The sequence below is a fragment of the Peromyscus eremicus genome, chromosome X (genome assembly GCF_949786415.1).
Source record: "Peromyscus eremicus chromosome X, PerEre_H2_v1, whole genome shotgun sequence".
Lineage (NCBI taxonomy): Eukaryota > Metazoa > Chordata > Mammalia > Rodentia > Cricetidae > Peromyscus > Peromyscus eremicus.
In genome coordinates, this window is record NC_081439.1 from 23,368,908 (window position 1) to 23,388,171 (window position 19,264).

A 19,264-nucleotide genomic window follows, 5' to 3' on the forward strand; every position below is an offset into this window, starting at 1 on the left:
CCTGCAGCCCTAGAGAATGAAGTGTTCCGAAATCCAAAGCAGTCTCTAACCCTTCATTCCCTGAGTGGTCTAGTGAGTGGCAAGATGGCGCCTCACAATGGGGATACAAGTGGGGATTTATTGAATGTGCCCCTTGAACAGAACAAGGTTATGGCAGGTGCAGTTATGTCAAGGGTCCTACCTTATGCAAATACGGTGACAGAGGCTAGTTCCCCAGACTCTGACCTTGAGTTTGTAGCCAGTAGTGCTAAAGCCAAAGTAAGAGAGCTAGAGCAAGAGGCTGAACGCTTGGAAAAGGCATTCAGAAATTACCATCGAAGAGTTTCTCGGAATCCTACTGTGATTCTTCAGCCAGCAAAGAGTCCTTCATCTGTATACTCACTAGGAGTTCCTAGAAGTGCAGCTTCTAGTTCCATGGACAGACATGTTTCTGCAGAGGACAGAGTTGTCTCTGAACAGCCTCTTGTGGACATGCTGAAGGAAGAAAAGAATGACACGTCCAAAGCATTCATGGGCAGTGTGACTTCACGGCCCCGCAGGATCTCTTCCTCTACACGCCACTCCTCTACACCCCATCCAAAATCGAGAAGAAGCCTTGATAATGAAATGTATCTGGAAGGTAAGCCACTGTCCAGAGGGTTGTGCCATAGATGGTTTAGACTTGGGTAGTATTCTCAGTAGTCAGCCTGGGGGAACCTGCTCCAGCAGTGATGGGTGTTCTCATACTGCCATACCCTTGGTCAACAGTGGTAGCCCTCCCATGTTACAGGGTTGCTTTGGAACTCAGCAGCACAAAGGGTGTTAAGGTGTAGAGTTTCCTTAGCACACAGAAGTATTGAAGGAGCAGCATGGCCTCTGTCTTGCTTCTGATTAGTTTCGTATGTTCCATGTTACTTACATAGTTTGATTTTGGTGCTTGAATCATCTTGAATCATTGCCTTTGTGGATATCATACATCAAGCTTGGCTATTTGTAGGGATGGCATAGGATTTATTTTCAACTTAACAGAGCTTTTAAAAAAACCACTTTTATACCTTCTCTATGTAGTTTATAATATCCTTAACCTGATTCCTTCTACCTCATAGGTCTGGGTAGATTACACATTGCTTCCTCCATCCCTTGTCTTGACAAAGGAGCTGGGTCACATGTTGCGTCCTCTAGTCCTTGTCCTGACAGAACAACAGCCCAGCCATCTCCTGTTCCATCTAGGCACAGTTTCTCTGGTCCTTCTTTCTCCTGTGCTCCAGAGAAAAATGCCTGGTAAGTTATTTTCTCATTAGCTTCTATTGATTCATTCTACTGACCTACTGTTTGACTTTCAACCCCTTTGGCCTTTTGAAGGCAATATTAAAGATAATGTGGCAGTCTGGAATTACAGTTAGATTATATCATTTGTGGTCTTTGGAAGTCATCTGAATTATGAAGGAGAATGTGTGATAATTGTGTAAATAAACATCTTCATAGGTCTATGAATGGATTTGGTTCTTAAAGATAGACAAATATAAATTTTGTTAGAGCAATTAAATTTGGCTCAGTTTTAAAGTTGGAGAAGTTTCACACATCAAAATAACATTTAAAAATATGCTTTGAGGGCCAGGCAGTGGTGGCACACACCTCTAATCCCAGCACTCAGGAGGCAGATGGATCTCTTGAGTTCAAGACCAGCCTGTTTTACATATCAAATTCCAGAACTGCTAGGACTATCTGAAAAACAAACAAAGTATGTTGTGGCATTTAAATATAAACAGGGTTTCAGTTAGTGTGCCATTGAAACAAATTCTAAAGTGATGGTGGGCTCTAAGGTATGATTGTCAAAGTAGAAAGAAGTGGATGTTTTTAGAAACTAGACTGGTGGATCGCTGGGGCTGTGATTCACAGGCAGGACCACAGCAGAAGATTCTGAATCCCTGCTTGTGGGCTCCAGCTAGGCACCTGATGTTTATGAGTGGTACCTGTTCAGACTTGAAAACTGCGGTGTGTGCCTACCATGGTCCTAGGGCATTGATATTCTTCAATATTTTTTATATTGTACTTGTTTTTTTCCAGACAGGCTCATTTGCTCTGTTGCCCAGGCTGGCTTCAAACTTGTAGTGGTCCTCCTGCCTGTCTGCCTCTTGCACCCTGAAGCAACAGGAGTGAGTCCCCATGCCCAGCTTGTATTGGATTTTCTTATGAGAAAGCCAAAAAGAGCATGGAGACCTACAGTATGTGGATTCAGCACACTTTGACACATAGTTGGGCTTGTAGAGTTCCATTTTCAGCTGGTTTGTGCTGATGGCATATGGAATTTGTCTTTTTTGACAAATTTTGAGAAAATAGCTTGTGGTTAGTAGAAAACTACCCTAGAAATAGTATTGAGAGTACGATATTCTTTGTTAACTGGAGCAATGACTACTTAAGGACATGGGGTGGTAACAAGGGAGGTGGCTGAGTAAATATAGATTAGTTACCAAGAACAGTGCTTGGTGGCAGGCTCAGTCCCCTGGAGCCATTCTCTCTCCCAACACACACACACACACACACACACACACACACACACACACACTTATTTCTTTTCATTTATCCTCTCTTTTGAAATGTATTGAGATAGAAACTAGGATCTCATGATTGCTGGGCAAGCACTCTACAACTGGGGCCTAGAGCCATTCTTTATTATTTTTTAATATGTATGGGTATTTTGCCTCCTTGTATGTCTGTATACCACATGCGTGCCTGGTGCCTGCAGAGGCCAGAAGAGGGTGTCAGATCCTCTGGAACTGGGGTTACAGACTGTTGTGAAAAACTATGTAGGAGCTGGGAATTGAACCCAGGTCCTCTGGAAGAGCAGCTAATGCTCTAAACTGCTGAACCATCTCTCCAGCACGTAGAGCCATTCTTTATAAGCCAAAGAAAAAATGAGTTTTGGAACCAAGCATGCTTGCTTATACCTATAATCCCAACATTCAGGAGGCTAAGACAGAATTACCAAGAGTTTGAGGTCAGTCTAGGCTACGTAGTGAGTTGTAGGCCAGTCACAGAGAACCAGTCTCAAAAAAAAAAAATCAAAAGTTTTGTAAATTATTTTCAGCAACCGAAAAACCTTTGTCACCCTATTACCTTGGCTTTTATGTTACTAAAACTTTGTATTCGTGTATTTTATTTTTCCAATCCAGTTTTTATCAGAGACAAACAGAGACTCAAGACAAAAGTGAGTTTTCAAATGTGGACAAGCAATCTTTGAAAGATAATGAGGAGTGTGAACCGCCTCTCGGATGTAAGCTTTGAATATTAAGTTTTGTGTATATATGTGCATGTTTACAAATGTGTCATGGCATCTGTGTAGAGGTCAGAGGATATCTTCAGATGTCATACCTCATCTTCCACCTTGTTTAAGGCAGTATGTCTTTATTCACCATTATATACCAGTATGCCAAGTTACGCGGCCAGTGAGCTAACTCATGGAGATTCTCCTGTCTTGGCCTTCCATCATATTTTAGTCATGCTGGGATTACAGACATTTACTATCATGACCCTTTTTACATGGGATTCTGGGGATTCTAACTCAGATGTTTCCACTTGGAAAGCAAGTGCTTCTTCACTCATGGAGCCAGTCTCCCTTGCCATGTACCAGTTTTTGAAATTGGTATTTGTATGTGTAGAGGTATTTTGTCTGCCTGTATGTCTGTGTGCCTTGTGCCCATAGGGACCAAAAGAGTATGTCAAATTCCCTGGGACTGGAGTTACAGATGGTTGTTAGCTGCCATGAGTATGCCAGGTGCTGGGAATTGACTTGTGTCCTCCTTAAGAGCAGCCAGTGCTTTTAACCAGTGAGCCTTCTCTTCACTCCCATCCTGACACACATACATCAGTTTTTATAAGCAGAAAAATGTAGGAAAGTTTTCTTTTGGCAAAACAGTTGTATATTGGGACAATTCTAATTTGTGATAAGATAGATACACTGCTTTATTTTTCTTTTAAGCAATTTTATTACACTTATTTATGCGTGTGCATGCACATGTATGAGCATGTGTGTGTATCTGTTTACCACAGCACATGTGGAGATCCAAGAACAACTTGCAGGAGTCCATTCTCTTGTCACCTTGTGGGTCCCAGGCATTGAACTCAGGTAGTCAAGCTTATTGGGAAGCACCTTCACTTGGTGAGCCATCTTGCCAGCCTTGCTTCATGTTTCTATCACAAAGGATTTTAGGTTGCATTCGAGTTTCCTTTGAAAAAAATTGGTATAACTCATAGTTTCTAAGTTAAAACTAAGGCCTTAAAGTGAATCTTTACTATTTCAAGGTTGAGGTTACTTCAGTTTAAAAAATAAGTAATTCTTCATTCTTTTCCCTTTCTGTGGAATATGAGATATTTTCTTTAAGTTATACTGATAGAATGGAGGTGAAAGAATGTTCAAATGAATGGCTGGGGCAATGGCTCAGTCTGTAAAGTGCACCTCCATAAAAGCTGGGTGCAGTGGTGCACTCCTGTGGTCCAACACTGGGGAGGTGGAGACAGGAGGATGCCTGGGGTTCACTAGCCAGCCAGCCTAGCCAAATCACTGAACTTTCAGGGTTGAGTGATAAGACTGTCACAAAAAGTAAGGTGGAGAGTGATTGAGAAAGGCACCGAGCATTGACCTGGCCTGCACATGCACACACACAAATTTAAGATGAGAGTCAATAAAGTGGTGGCCTGGCTATAACTTTGCTTTAGACTGTATCAGCCTACTTTATAGGTATAATAAGGATATAGGGTCCATCACCTCTGAGACTCTTTCCAGCTTGAGAATTCTTTACGTTCGTATACAACCTATCATTTGGGCTTGTAATTTCATTGTCAAATCTGAAAGAATCATTTTGCATAGTTAATTGAGAAGGCTTAGTAAATTTTGTGAAATGTTTTTTTAACTCTAGTTAATACACTTTGTTAAGTCATTAATTTTTTCATTCTTTGAGAATTTCATACATGTATATGCAATGTATTTTGATTATAGCCTTTGATTGTAGCCACTGCTTACTCCCCCTCAAACTCCTTCCTGACTCCCCATTGTCATGTTGCCCTCCCAACTTGATAACCCTCTGAGTCCCGTCAGATCTGCTTATATGTGCATGAGTGTAGGGTCATTCACTAGAGCAGGGGCGACCTAGCCTCTTCCCTTAAAAAAAAAAAAAAAAAAAAGAAAGAAAGAAACTGTCTCTCGCTACTCCAGTAGCTTTCAGCTACCAAAGCTCCTCAGTTAAGCAGTGGGGCAGATTGATCCCCTCCTTCATCTGTGCCATGATGTTGGCTAGCTTTCAGTCATTGATATTTAAATTGAATTCAAAGGATTTTATCTGCAAACAGATGAATTATCTGTTAAGTAATGAATCTAGTTTTGTAAACACATGTAATTCTTTAAAATAGAAACTTTGAGAGTTGAGTACCTTGTAAGTGGTTGGACCTAGAACCCTGTAGGAAAGGGCCACCAGTTGCTTTTAGTACAGTTTTGGTGTTCCATGCTTAGATCTATCCCCACTAGTCCCTAACCTCCACCCACCCTCCACCCCTGCACTACATAGCCCCCCCCCCTTCACTTTCTGCTGTTACTAAGGACTCATTCACAATTAGCTGCACCTCATGTGAATGCAGGGAACAAGCCAGAACAGTTTGAAGCAGAAGGACTCTACCCTGCTGGTGACATGCCTATCATGGATGTTGCTGCAGCTGCTCTGCCTTCCAGACCTATTTCATATGACTACCCAAGTAAGTGGTTCTTTCCTTAAACTAGCAGGAAACAATACCACATGTTGCATGCTGATGTGTGTGCTCTGTAGATTATTTCCCTATTACTAAAGCTCTTATTACATTTATTTATTTCATTAATTATGTACACTGGTGTTGGTCTGTATATGTGCATGAGAGTGTGTGGTGATATTTGCAATCTAAGAAATAAAGCTTACCTGAAGATCAGAGGACAGAGCCAGCCACAGAGTTAAACATAGAGGTCAGGCAGTGGTGGCACACACCTTTAATCCTAGCACTCGGGAGGCAGAGATCCATCTGGGTCTCTGAGTTCAAAGCTACACTGGGCTACATGAGATTGATCCAGTCTAGGAGAGAACCAGAGCCAGGCAGTGGTGGCACACATCTTTAACCCCAGTATTTGGGAAGCACACACACTATTAATCCCAGCACTAGGAAGGTTGAGATAGGAAGTGAAATGGCTGGGCGGAAAAGGGCATATAAGGTGTGGGGAGACAGGAACTAGAACATTTTTGGCTGAGGACTTAGGAGTATTCAATCTGAGGATTCATAGAGACAGGATCTGCTGAGGAGTTGGCGAGGTGAGAAGTGGCTGTAGCTTGTTTCCTCTGATCTTTCAGCATTTACCCCAATATCTGGTTCCATGTTTTTATTATAAGACCATTTAGGATTCGAGTAACAAGAGTGCAGGTGTCTGGGGTGGCCAGAAGAAGGCATTGGATTTTTGGGAGCTAGAGTTACAGGTAGTTGTGAGCTGCTTGGTGATGGGTTCTGGAAACCAAATGCTGGTCTCTGGAAGAGTAGCAAACACTTTAACCTCCAAGCCATTTCTCCAGGCCTAACATTGTTTGTTTGTTTGGGTTTTGTGTGTGTGTGTGTGTGTGTGTGTGTGTGTGTGTGTGTGTGTGTGTGTGTGTTTATTTGTGGAAGTCAAAAGACAACTTGTGGAAGTCAGTTCTCATGGATCAAACTTGGATTTGATAGCAAGTGCCTTTTCCTGCTGAGCCATCTCTGGCCCTGTAGGAATTTCATAAATATAGATTATTGAGAGAATTTAGCTTGTGGTATTAATCATTGTTAATGACATACTAAGGGAACTCTTCCTATGTGAACATGTATAAACTCCTAAGGAAACCTCTAAGAGGAAGGCTTCTCATTAAGTCTTTTTTAAAAAATGTTTACTTGGTCAGAGTTAGACAGAGCAATTATACTTTTCCCTTAAAACTCCTCTTCTGCAAAAATTGTCCCATAAGGAACCTTATCATCCTTAGAAATTGTGGTAAAAATCTGAAGTAATGGTCAGGTCCCATTGTATTTCATTAATATAATCACAACATCTTAGTATTTATTGTCTTTCTTTACTTATGTCATAAGCTAGGATAGAAAAAACTTCATATTTCAATCCTGGGAAAATTTGATAGCGTTACATTGTCACTGGAGGAAAGTGATCATCAGACTTCCGCCTGGCCAGTGCGGCTTTCTCCTCTTCAGCTTATCCACATCTCTGTCAGGTGGTAGAGGGAGCAGAGAGCAGAACTGAGAGGAGGTTTGTGCTTTGTTCCAGCCCAGCCAACAGCCAGGTCCTTTTCTTCTTGGCCTCAAACTTGAAAGGAAATGTCTTACTTAAGCTGCCTCTTAGTGCTGCCTAAACAGGACACCATCATCAACCTCCACACACATACTCGAAGTCTCTCCGTAGTAGTTTCTTGGTTTAAGCCACAGTACTCAGGAAGATGAGGAACTACTGAAAGGAGCAAGTGATTTTGATTATACTCACTCCTGAGTAAGTGTGCTTTGGAAGGTAATTCATTTAACCAAACTCAACCATGCACCTCTCTGTTGGGTACTTGCCTTAGGGCTGGGTATAATCAGTGAGCCAAACCAAGCTCCTACCTTCATGGAGAGTCTGGGAAAAGGGGGTGGGTATAGTGAAGGAGTCTAGCAGGCCATGACTCATGCCCTCGGTACGAGAGGCAGAAGGTATAGCAGCCATGTTCAGACCTGAGGGAAGGAGCCAAAATAATAGCTAAAGGGAATCAGTGAGTAGCTGCCTTGAGATGTGTAGGAGACTACATCCGTGGCTTTTTAAATAATTTGTAAGCAGCACGGTTATGTGTTGGTCATGTGAGAAATTCTCATATATTTGTCTCTGCTCTTGATCTAGGGACAAAAAAGGTCAAAATGTCGTGTCCTAGAGGTAGGTGCCTAATGCATACACTTCTGGTCTTGGCTTTTGTGTCCAAAGAAGTGTCTATATAATACTGCCACTTCCTCTCTCTTTCTGCTTCCCCTTTTCATCTTGTTCTGTTTCCTCTTTTTTCCTCCCACCTTCTCTTACTTCCTTTTTCCTTTCTTCTTTTTCCTCTCTCAGCAACAGTCCTATTTTGTTAATTGCTATTCCCTGTGAGAAAGTAGAACTATTTGAAGTGACCTCTCCTCCACCAGTAAGGAAGGACAGGGTGGTTGTGCCTGTATAAGTGTGAGCCTCTACTATTTTAATTTCATGACAAACATAGATGGATGAATGGATATGAGAGAGAGAGAGAGAGAGAGAGAGAGAGAGAGAGAGAGAGAGAGAGAGAGAGAGAATCTGTGCTGTCATTCTCTTGTCAGTAAAGCTAACTCCATTCCTGCTAAGCATTTGGGACAAGGCATAATACAAGAGTCTGAAGTCCTCTGGTGAACCTGTGACATTGTTGCTGATTGGCACTGTTTGGGGGAAAAATGTAGGTCATGGGCCAAAGCTAAAAGAATGGCCAGCATCGTCATCTGTGAAATTGGGACTTAATTAAACCTTTAAAGGATAAGGACCTGTGCAAAGAATGAAAGGGAACAGACAAGTAATTAAAACGTGGGTGTGGTAGTTTGAATGTAATTGCCCTCATAAACTCATAGGGAGTGGCACTATTAGGAGGTATGGCTTTGTTGGAGTAGTTGTGGTCTTGTTGGAGGAAGTGTGTCACTGTGAAGGTGGACTTTGAGGTCTCATATATGCTTAAGCCACACCCAGTGTGACAGTTCACTTCCTGTTGCCTGTGGGTCAAGATATAGGACTCCGCTCCTTCTCCAGCACCGTGTCTGCCTGCACACCACCATGTCGCACCATGATGATAATGAACTAAATCTCTGAAAATGTAAGCCCCTTCAGTGAAATGTTTTTTCTTTATAAGAGTTGCTATGATCATGGTGTCTCTTCATAGCAATAGAAACCCTGACTAGGAAAATGGGCCTTGCTCAGAAGAAATAAAAGTGGGGGAAAATAAGCATATATAATAAAGCATGATGCTTTAGAAAGAAGGGATAAGATTCTGGCAAGTAACTCGCTGGCTTGTTTATGTATTACTTGGAGGGTAAGGAAGACTTCACAGAACTGTCTTTGTAGCAGCAAGATGAATCGTAGAAGCACATAAGCGCTGGTGGCTCAGTGGATATGGGATAAACTGTGTTGCCTGGGCTGCCCTTGAACTTGTAGGCTCAACCTCTTGAATTGCTAGCACTATATTTGTGTGTCTATAGCCTGCCTAGACAAAGATGATGAAAGAACCAGTGTAACTTTGGGAGGAGACTAGTATTGTGGAATTTCTCCATGCCTATGACAGAAAGCCCATTAAAAACCTGGTTGTGAGCCTGGGGAGAATGGTTGGGAATGAAGAAAGACATGGAAATGATTAGGGGTTAAGATGATCCCTAGGGAGGGGCTGGAGAGGTGGCGCAGTGGTTAAAAGCACTGATGGATCTTCCAGAAGACCCAGGTTTGATTCCCATCAGCCCAATGGCAGCTTACAGCCATCTGTAACTCTAGTCCAAGGGTATCTGACACCCTCTTCTGGCCTTCTCGGACATTGCATACATACACATAGTGGACAGACACACATGCAAGCAAAACAACTGAACACATAAAATAAAAATGGAAAAAGATGATCCCTACGAAGGACCAGGATTGGTGCATAGGGATATGAAGAGTGAACATAGCTAGAGTGGTGATGAGGATGAAACAGAGGAGGGAGCTCCGTTCTGTTTGGGGGTGGAATGACTTGAGCATCTTTTTAGGAGTAAGGAGAGAGGGTTTTGAAACTTGTGGATATAGGGACTAATGGTTCTGAAGATAGGCGAGGGATTGCACTCAAATGTGAAGGCAGAAGTGCAGGATTTGCTATGGAGAGGCTGAAGCAGGGAGAGAAGAGATGCGTGAAAAGGATATGGGATAGAGGGAGGACAGTTGAGGTTATTTGTGGCTTATATCCATCTCAGGAAAGTAAAAGTCTGGGTATGTTGCGAGGGGTCAGTCTATGGGCTGGAAGACAATAAAAATAGAGCAACAGTTTAGAGTAGTTCATCAGAATCAGTGGAAAATCAAGCAGGCCTGCAGAAGACTAGATGTGAAAAATCTGATGTTGGCAGCCACTCACTCTATTTTCTGTCCTGTTAGGTGCTGATCAGAGCCAAACTAGAGAACAAAAGGAAGAACAACAGCTATGGGAATTCCACCTGAAAGAACGGAGGCAGAGAGAAGAACAAAGGCAGAATGAACGGCAAGAAGCTCTGGATAGGGAAAGAAGAGAGCTGGAAAAACTGGAGCAGGAGCGGGTAATGTGTCACTTAAATCCCTGTACAAGTTTTTCCAGTGGACACCTTCAGTAAGTATCTTGAGCTCAGGGATGTGAGCCAGTAGTGCTGTGAGGTCAGAGAAGCAGCAGGTAACTTCAAAGGCATTCCCTCTCCTCTCCTTGCTCTGCTTGCCTTGCGAGCATCTTGGTTTTGAAAGGACATTCACATGTACTCTCATCTGTTGTGTAACTTCCCTCTGTACATGCATTCCAACAGAGCTAGCTAGCCAGCCTGGAGGAGCCAAGGCAAGGAGGTGCTTCCAGGCAGTCTGCAGTGGCTTCTAGGCACACACATCTTCTTTGTCTACCTCTCTCCTTGCCTTTCGTGTTCTGATTTTAGTGCTAGGCAGGTGGATTACTTTGGCCACTTAACATACCTTAGAACTGTTTCTTGGCCTCCTGGTTAGTCCCTTCCTTCCTTGAAATGATGTATTTGTCTGATAGTAGCAGTGACTTCGATTTAAATATACACACACATTTTTCTGGTATGCAAATTGTGCTTCCAGGATAAGGATCACATTACTATGATTTTTTAAACACTGAGAAACTTGTAAAACATGTTCATGTATTTCCTATTTTGGCACTGGCCTGTTTCTAGAGGATGATTGAAGAATCACTGAAGATTGAAATAGAAGAAGAATTAGAAAAAAGTGTTCAAGAACAGAAGGACAAATCAGCTCATGATGAAAATCCTTTAGAGAAATACATGAAAATCATCCAGCAGCGACAGGAGCTATCAAGTGCAGATAAGGTGCCTGTGCTATGGATAGCAACGTCGGGTGGCAGAGGAGAGGGTGGTCACTGGGGACATGTGTTCTCTATTGAAGACAAAAAGGTTAAAGGCTAAAAAGTGAATATTTGAAACGGAACTTGAATATTTAAAAATATATTACACTGTTGACAAAATTTCAGTCTTGGTTTAGGTAAAACATTGAAACTGTTTTGTCCTGATTTGTTATTTTGTATCAGTTGGGATGTCTTGTTTGAAAACACGCAGTAGTAATGTATCATTGAGTCATGAATTGTGAAAAATTATTCTGTCTAAATTATGAGTATTGAAAATGCATGCGATTGGATTATTTTGATGTGCTTGCTAAATTTGACTTAAAGAGGCCTTTTATTAGGCTCTTACATATGTTTCCAAAATAATTAGAGGAATTGAAGTATACTGATTCTTGGCCTTCCTGCTAAGATCAAGTGTAAGAGCCTCCAGTTCATGACATTAACTTGTTTCAAAATTCTTTCTGCATCCTGTGGAAGAGCTCAAAGAAATCCGGCAGAGAAAGCTCACCAGCGGACACGGTGGCACCTAGTGACAAGGATGAAAGGTATGGTTTCCCTAAGCATGTCCCTCAGGCAAACAAACCATTGTTGCTCATTCTGTCAGCTAAAAATGATCAGATAGTTGGGCTTGCCTTAAAGAAATTACTGACTTTTTTTTCCTTAGTATCAAAAACCACAAAATGTTGTATTATGTTATGTAAATATATTTTGTGGTTCAGAGTTACAGAATTTACTTTTGGCAGTGCAGATTGACTCGGTGAGAGCACATTAATGTGAACACTGTGTGGGGGCGGGGGTGAGGGGTCCAGGAGAGGACTGGACCCGCCTTGGCTGAGTCTGCCAGGCTAGGCTGACTCCCCAGGGGAGACCTTGCCTGACTTTTGAAAGTTGGGCATAATAGTGTATTCTGGTAATTCCAGTGTTTGAAGCTAGCTTGGGCTACATAGTGAGTCTCTCAAATAAATGAATTTAAAAGGGATGGAGATTTAGTTCAGTTAGTGTTTAGCTAGAATGTGGAAATCCCTGGGTTCAATCCCCAACACCTCATAAACAGTGTGGTGCTGCATGCCTCAGTGGTGGAAGGAAGAGGTTTAGAAATTTAAGGTCAATTTCGGGTACATAGTTTGGGACCAGCCAGGGACACATGAGACCCTGCATTAAAAAACAACAACAAACAAACCAAAACAACACTGGCTTCAAAAAAGTTCATTGTGATTTTAGTTGAAATTGTGATTTTAGTTGAAAAGGAGTAGGAACATTATGAAGGTCTAGAACAGTGGTTCTCAACCTTCCCAATGCTGCCACCCTTTAATACAGTTCCTCATGTTGTGTGACCCCAACCATAACATTATTTTCATTGCTACTTCATAGCTAATTTTGCTACTGTTATAAATTGTAATGTAAATATCTGTTTTCTGGTGGTCTTAGGCAACCCCTGTTGAAAGGGTCATTTGACACTCATTCCCCCCACCATACCCCCCCCCCCCGTCACGACCTATAGTTTGAAAACAACTGATCTAGAAGTTGACATGATTTTTTTTTAATATCTAGTTTTTCTTTTTAGTTCTCCAGGCTTTTCTCATGAAGAACCAGATGACATCTGGTAATCACATTAGCTGTCCCGCTTTTTACATACAAGAAATTGTGTAATGGTATACTTATTTTTCTGTGATTAAAATTGTCAATAAAAACTTTGTGTGTAGTGATTTTTTTAACATGGTTTTAATTTAGTACCATAATGTATGAAACAACAGTAACAGAATCGGTTGAACCCTTCCAGCATCCCTTTTATTTTTTTGAGACATGTCTGAAGCCTTGGCTGGCCTTGAACTCACACAAATTCATCTGCCTCTGCCTCCCTTTTATATTTTTGGTTGTGAGCCTAGCCTTTAACGGCTGAGCCATCTCTCCAGCCTTGCCTCCCTTTTAAGGCATGCATTGCCATCCTTTCTTTAGCCATGGAATTTATTTGTTACACTAAAATGACACTCCCCTGTCTGGTTTTATTCTCAAGTTACACCTATTTGAAAACTTCTCTTCTTGGGCTCCAGGCCTGCATTTGATAAATTTAAGCTGTGTTCCTCCTGTTCCACACTTAGGCTCTGGTGTGTAAAACAGGAAGCCAGCCAGCCAGCAGAGTTTTCTCCCTAGACAGGAACACAGATTTTTCCATGGTAATGTCTATAAATAATATTTTGCCATCTGCTGTGGTTAAATGTGTAGGTCCTCCAATATTCATGTTGGAACGTAAACCCTAGTGTGATGGTATTAGGAGGTTGACCTCTAGGAGATGATTAAGGCATGAAGGCAGAACCCTCTTAAATAGACTAAATGACCTTACTATAGGTTCATTATTTGTCTCTCACATTTTGGGGAGACAGCAATCACCCCTTTCAGAAGTACAAAGACCTTGACTACTATATAAGCACCAATCACTGAAGTTGCCAGCACTTCGTTATTGAGCTTCTCAGTCTCCAGAACTGTAAAAACAGAACAAAACCCCCCAAAATTAGTGGGGTGGTGGGGGTGCACACCTTTAATCCCATCACTTGGCAGTCAGGGGCAGGTGGATCTCAGTGAATTTGAGGCCAGCCTGGTCTACAAAGTGAGTTCCAGGACAGCCAGAGCTACACAGAGAATTCCTGTCCCGAATAACCAAAAAATCAAACCCAAACCCAAATGTCCTTCTTTATAAGTTACCTGGTCTAAGATATTTTATAGTAGGAGTAAGCCAACATCTTTACTTGGTCCTTATTTACAATGAATGGACTTACTGATTTTTTTTTGTTTTTTTTTTTTTTGTTTTTTGTTTTTCAAGACAGGGTTTCTCTGTGTAGCTTTGCGCCTTTTCCTGGAACTCACTTGGTAGCCCAGGCTGGCCTCGAACTCACAGAGATCCTCCTGACTCTGCCTCCCGAGTGCTGGGATTAAAGGCGTGTGCCACCACCGCCCGGCTCTGATTTTTTTTTTAGTATGTAGGCTTCCCCTGTAACTTTGACTGCCCTGGCTGTCCTGGAACTCACTTTGTAGACCAGGCTGGCCTCGAACTCACAGAGATCTGCCTGCCTGTGCCTCCCAAGGGCTGGAATTAAAGGTGTGCACCACTGCCTGTCTCATTTTCATCTTCTAAAATGTTTTACAAGAGGTAATTGGAAAAACCCATGCCCTCTGGAGGTTCCTATATTTGATGGTGGAATTACTATCAATTAAGACAGTGATTTTTGTTAAACCATTAGAGTTTATTCAGGAGGTTCCTGTGGCTTATCCAATGACACAAAACGCGGCCTAAGCAGGAGGCATTAAGTGAGGCAAATTGCATTGCATTTGAGCTCCTGCTTGTTCTGCAGTATGTGAATGAAGAGTAGTGATCCAAAGTCACCACCTCATATAGAGATGTTATTATGTCCATAATGCCAAAAGCTGGGCCTCACTAAGAAAGGTCAGGTGTAGACAATCCAAATGCATAATCATTCTGACAGTAATGTTTCAAATTATAGAATGGAATTTCAAGTAATAAATTTAGTGCTGCTGCTTCAAAGAATAACTGTTAGAATTAGATTTCATTATATCCCCAAATAGATCCTTTCCCCTAGACTTTGGGTTTGAAAATGAGTCAGCGCATATAGACCCTATTAAGATTCCTCATTATTTCTACTTTGCCCAAGATTAAGCTATGTGTTAATTCTGTAGATAGGTAGATGGCCTTTTATTGGAGAAACAAGTTATGAAAACCCTGAGCCTTTCACAGACCTTTTAAGTGCTAGTGGCATTTTATAAATAATACAGCACAGTTGGTTACAATATTTCTCAAATTGCTCTTGCTAAAAACAGATTAGTGTGTGTGTGTGTGTGTGTGTGCGCGCGCGTGCGCGCGCAAAATAAAACCCATAGCATTCTCCCATGGACTACATTTCTCTACCAATGTGAAATCTTGACATACATTATTTAAAAATGACACCATACTGCAAACAGAGAAAGATAAGATTTATGTATGGTAAAAGGCAAGCAAATGAAGCTATAATTTTATTTCATTACTCTTTAGTACATCCACAACTATTTCCACCTAAATAGATCTTTAAAATAAGCATACACAAGTATTGACTATTATCTACAAATATTTATTGTAACACTTGAATAGAACTACAGGAAGCCCTTGGCACTGATAGAAAATATTGATTCACTGTTAGGTTACAAAAATTTATACATAGCAAAATTTAATGCTCTTTACATAAAAAATATTAGACTACGTCAACAAAACTTTCATAAATTCCTGGCAATAGCTACCAGAATTAGAAAAGTAAAATTAGGCTTTAGACACGGCCTCTTCTAGAACACTGGACTCTAACAGCACCTCCACTGCTGGGAAAAATAGGAATTCTGTCATGCAACAGGAAAACAAAACACTAAGCTATCTTGGAACAACTGTTCTACACAGAAGAGAGCGTCTCCCAATTAAAAAGAATCCAAATAGGTGTTTTTCGGCATTGACCAAAAGAAAAAATCCAAATGAAATACGATAGTTGATGTTCAATTTTAATAGCATCTTGATAAAGGTATGCTTCCTTTCATTTGAATACATTTTTGCACATGTATATGTTTTAAAATCCAGGAAACAGCCAAACCACAAGGTAACTCTTAACATGAATATACATAGTTAACCCTATAGTATGCAGCCCCTTTGAAAAGCACTGATGCACCCCACAGTTATATGGATCATTCCAGAAAGAACAACACAAAGCTTACCATCACTAATACCCAGTACCTATTAGTCACTTAATGTTCTGGAACACAATGAGTTAGAAGGCAAGTTTCTTTTGAAAATGGCTTAAACTCAAGCAGTTTTCTTGCTGAACATCAAACATTATTATTCCAGGAAATTAAGGTTTAGATAAGAAAACAAATACCAACCCTAATTTAAATTATGTATTAAAGTCTATAAAAGTAGGAGGTCAGAGATCTGTGGTCAATTTGCAGTTAGGTTTTAGATAGTTGATATGAAACTGTAAACTCACTATCCAGACCACTTAAAAATGGTTTAAGAATGGTGGTCATTTTAACAAGGTAACACTTCTTAATTAAGAAAAATATTCATGGAACAGAAGTCTATGAAGAAATTTGGGTCTCTTGTTACAATATAAATTCTTAGAAATTTAAAGCAAATATTAAGGCAGAGCTGACACTTGTTTCCAAACAAGAATGGTGATCACCAAATCGTCACTATCCTTTTGTTACGATGTGAGCTACTACAAAGCTGATTCTGCAGAGCTCGAGTCAGAATCCACCTTCTGCCCTGGTAAATTTAACATGACTGCAGCTCATTTTAGCTTTACTAAAAAACAGATTTCAGAGTGGCATGGGAAATGAATGAGTGAGTCCTTGGGGATGCTAATTTTTACAAATTTGAAGGAATCACATCTTTGATGAGCCAGAGGTAAATAAAGGTCAGCTATCAGAAATGAACGTCACATCAATTCTAGTTTTGATAACACTTGAGGACAGGTGGCATATGTAAATCTAGCATCACATCCTTTGATACTGGCATGCCACAGGTCCCTTTCAAGGAGCATGATGTAGTTCCATTGCCTGTGTTAGCACTGCTCTAGCAGTTAAGTACACATGCCACGACTTTCCAAAGGATGAAAACGGTCATTCTGTCAAAGTGTTGCCTTTTAAAATGGCTAACATGAAACCTCCAATATTTGTTCTAAAGAAAATGATTTGCCCACTGGAAGGTTTTCCTAAAGATCTACCCCAGCAGCTTGAGACAGACAGTGAAATGTTGGTGTGTCTACATTAGTTTGGTGGGATACACATCTGTACTGCAGAGCAGCTGTCTGATGAGTTGTCAGAGCTGTAAATTCGTCGGCTGACACACTCTGGCAAACACTTTTAAGTGTAAGAATTGAGTTGTTCTTTTGACCGGGACTGGATATCTTGCAGTTCCTGTTCTTCCTTTGCTTTGATATCCTGGTAAGCCTGCATTTTGCTTGCATCCTTTAAGTAAGCCCAGTTAGAAGACAGTATCATGAGGAAGTGGATCTGGAAAAGAAGGGTGAGCATGATGGCTAGTGAGCATGTGAGAAGGCAAAGCGAGCTGGTAGTCAGATTAGACGGATCAGCTGGAGAGGGGCGAGGGTTACCGATATTAATGCTCCCTGCTAGCAGAGCTGTCAGACGCAGAGCATGCTCTACTACTTTGCTTCATACTAAGAGGCTGGAGACACGTTAGTATGCAAGTAGAGTCCACTTGGGAATAAAATGGCCCAAGTTATTTTAGTTAAGAAGTCAAAATGAAATCTATGACAGTGCCTTCGACCATTTGGAGAGTCATTTCAAAGACAAATGCAGAAGTTCAGAAACATTGCTTTTTAGGTTAAAAAAAGTAGGGCAAAGATTTATCAGTGGGTAAAAAAAAAATCCCCCCAAAGGCCTACAAGTGTGAAGAATGTTTATTTTGAGTAAATAATTATAGAACTATATATTTAACATGAAAAAATTAAATGTCAAAACCAAAATTAAAAGTATGCAGTTTGTATGTTAACACATTTTTAGCAGTGAAAACTATATTCTTCCTTTTGTAATTACCATTACTTCATTTCCTCTAAGTTCATTTCACATAAAAATCCTTATTATTCTTTACAGTTTTATGTGGCACAGACATCCTTCCCATGTATTTTCCTATTGCCTGAAACATGAATCTACACAGCTCAGTTTCCTTAAATGCCATACTTCCTTCTCATATCATACTTCCTTCTCAACATATATGAGACCTTTAGATCTGGGCCCAACTTCTCTCCCCATTAAAATCTTATATGCAACTTAAGAACCTAGTTGTGAGGGAACAGTTACTATTCAGCAAGACAATTTGAAGTTACTAGTTTTGTGGGTTCTAAAGAAGTGACTGTTAACGCCAAAAATATGTAATTGTTTTTCAGAAAAATCAAATGGGTGACACCCTTCTTCAAATTTTTATCTGGTCTACTTGAAAGGGCATTTACTTGGTAATAAATGAACCATGTGATATAAGAATCTTTTAAATGGAATTTAAAATATACTTGCAAAATAGTTCCTAGAAAAGAGTATGACAAAATGAAATCTAGGTTATAACATTTCCATCTTCAGCACTTGTTTTCTTTCCCATCATTAAGGCTGGTTATCAAGCAAGCGAGAATAATGGGAGATGTAGGTATGTCAAAGTGTTAATAATTCATTTAGAGATACTGCTCCAAGTTTAAGTTCAAGAAAATTATTTTTCAAAGGATGCTCACCAGTGTCAGTAAATATCAACCCTTTTCAAACTGTGGAAATAGCCAGACCCCATTCTTTTGTAACCCACGTACAGTAAGTCATTATTTAGTCTACCATGCAAAGTGAGTTAACTGAAGCTATTTACAAATTACTGTAGCAAAACTGCAGAAAGCTAGACTCTGCTTTAGTCTGGAGTGTCAGTGATATTCACGCTACACAGCCGAGCTCTCTAAAGCTCCTTATCAGCCTTATGCAATTTAGAACTTAGTGCAGCAATCTTCCCGACTCTTAAACTTCAAAACCGCATAGTTATATGTAGTAGCCATCATGTAGATCAGCTGGTGGAAGAGAACAAAACAGGATAGTAAGACACAGGCAGTGGGGGCGGATGGTGTGACACCTCTAAACTGGGGCAGGCATGAGTGCCAGCTCACAGTCTAAGGGCTTTCTCCCCACCTTCTAATCAAAGCAGATGATTTTTCTCATCTAGCACATGACTTTTTCTGATCACACATACATAATGTAAGTCCTTGGCTCTGCCCTCAATAAGCTTATTAAAAAGCCTTGGATGTGTTTCAAGAATAACAAGATAGAGAGCTAGGTCAGCAGTATGAGAGATGAAGCTCACTGCCCTATTTCTTCTCATCTTTCCCAAACTGCCTGCTCAGCAGCAATTAGTCTTCTTCCTGCCTGTTGCTCAGCCAAGAGAACAGGTCACCATGGTGATTTCATGGGAAGGAATGACTTCATGATTAGAAAAACTGGGATGGGCCATCCTCGAGCAGCTGAAATCTCCTTGCTCTCTCAGTCTTAAATTAGTTTTCTACAAGTCATAAACCAAGCCCCCCCCCCGCCACCACCAGTTATACACACACATGCATGCAAGCCTGTTTGCTTATAAG

The 19,264-nt window shown here is 40.8% G+C and overlaps 2 protein-coding genes across 4 annotated transcripts in view; one reads left to right on the plus strand and one right to left on the minus strand.

Annotated features, from left to right (window-relative positions):
• Positions 1 to 12,805, plus strand: part of Ofd1 (OFD1 centriole and centriolar satellite protein) — a 39,125-nt gene extending 26,320 nt beyond the window's left edge. The window contains exons 16-23 of the mRNA XM_059250215.1: positions 8 to 619; positions 1,086 to 1,260; positions 3,153 to 3,253; positions 5,611 to 5,724; positions 10,154 to 10,311; positions 10,930 to 11,082; positions 11,592 to 11,659; positions 12,679 to 12,805. Of these exons, the coding sequence (XP_059106198.1) occupies positions 8 to 619; positions 1,086 to 1,260; positions 3,153 to 3,253; positions 5,611 to 5,724; positions 10,154 to 10,311; positions 10,930 to 11,082; positions 11,592 to 11,659; positions 12,679 to 12,721 (1,424 nt within the window). The 3' untranslated portion in view covers positions 12,722 to 12,805. The remainder of the gene's footprint in view (positions 1 to 7; positions 620 to 1,085; positions 1,261 to 3,152; positions 3,254 to 5,610; positions 5,725 to 10,153; positions 10,312 to 10,929; positions 11,083 to 11,591; positions 11,660 to 12,678) is intronic.
• Positions 12,806 to 15,080: 2,275 nt separating this feature from the next.
• Positions 15,081 to 19,264, minus strand: part of Gpm6b (glycoprotein M6B) — a 154,929-nt gene continuing 150,745 nt past the window's right edge. For 2 of the 3 annotated variants that reach the window (XM_059250248.1, XM_059250247.1), the window contains exon 7: positions 15,081 to 17,153. In XM_059250248.1, the coding sequence (XP_059106231.1) occupies positions 17,004 to 17,153 (150 nt within the window). In that variant the 3' untranslated portion in view covers positions 15,081 to 17,003. Of the gene's footprint in view, positions 18,701 to 19,264 lie in introns of all 3 variants that reach the window. The other variant, XM_059250249.1, reaches the window with a different exon arrangement.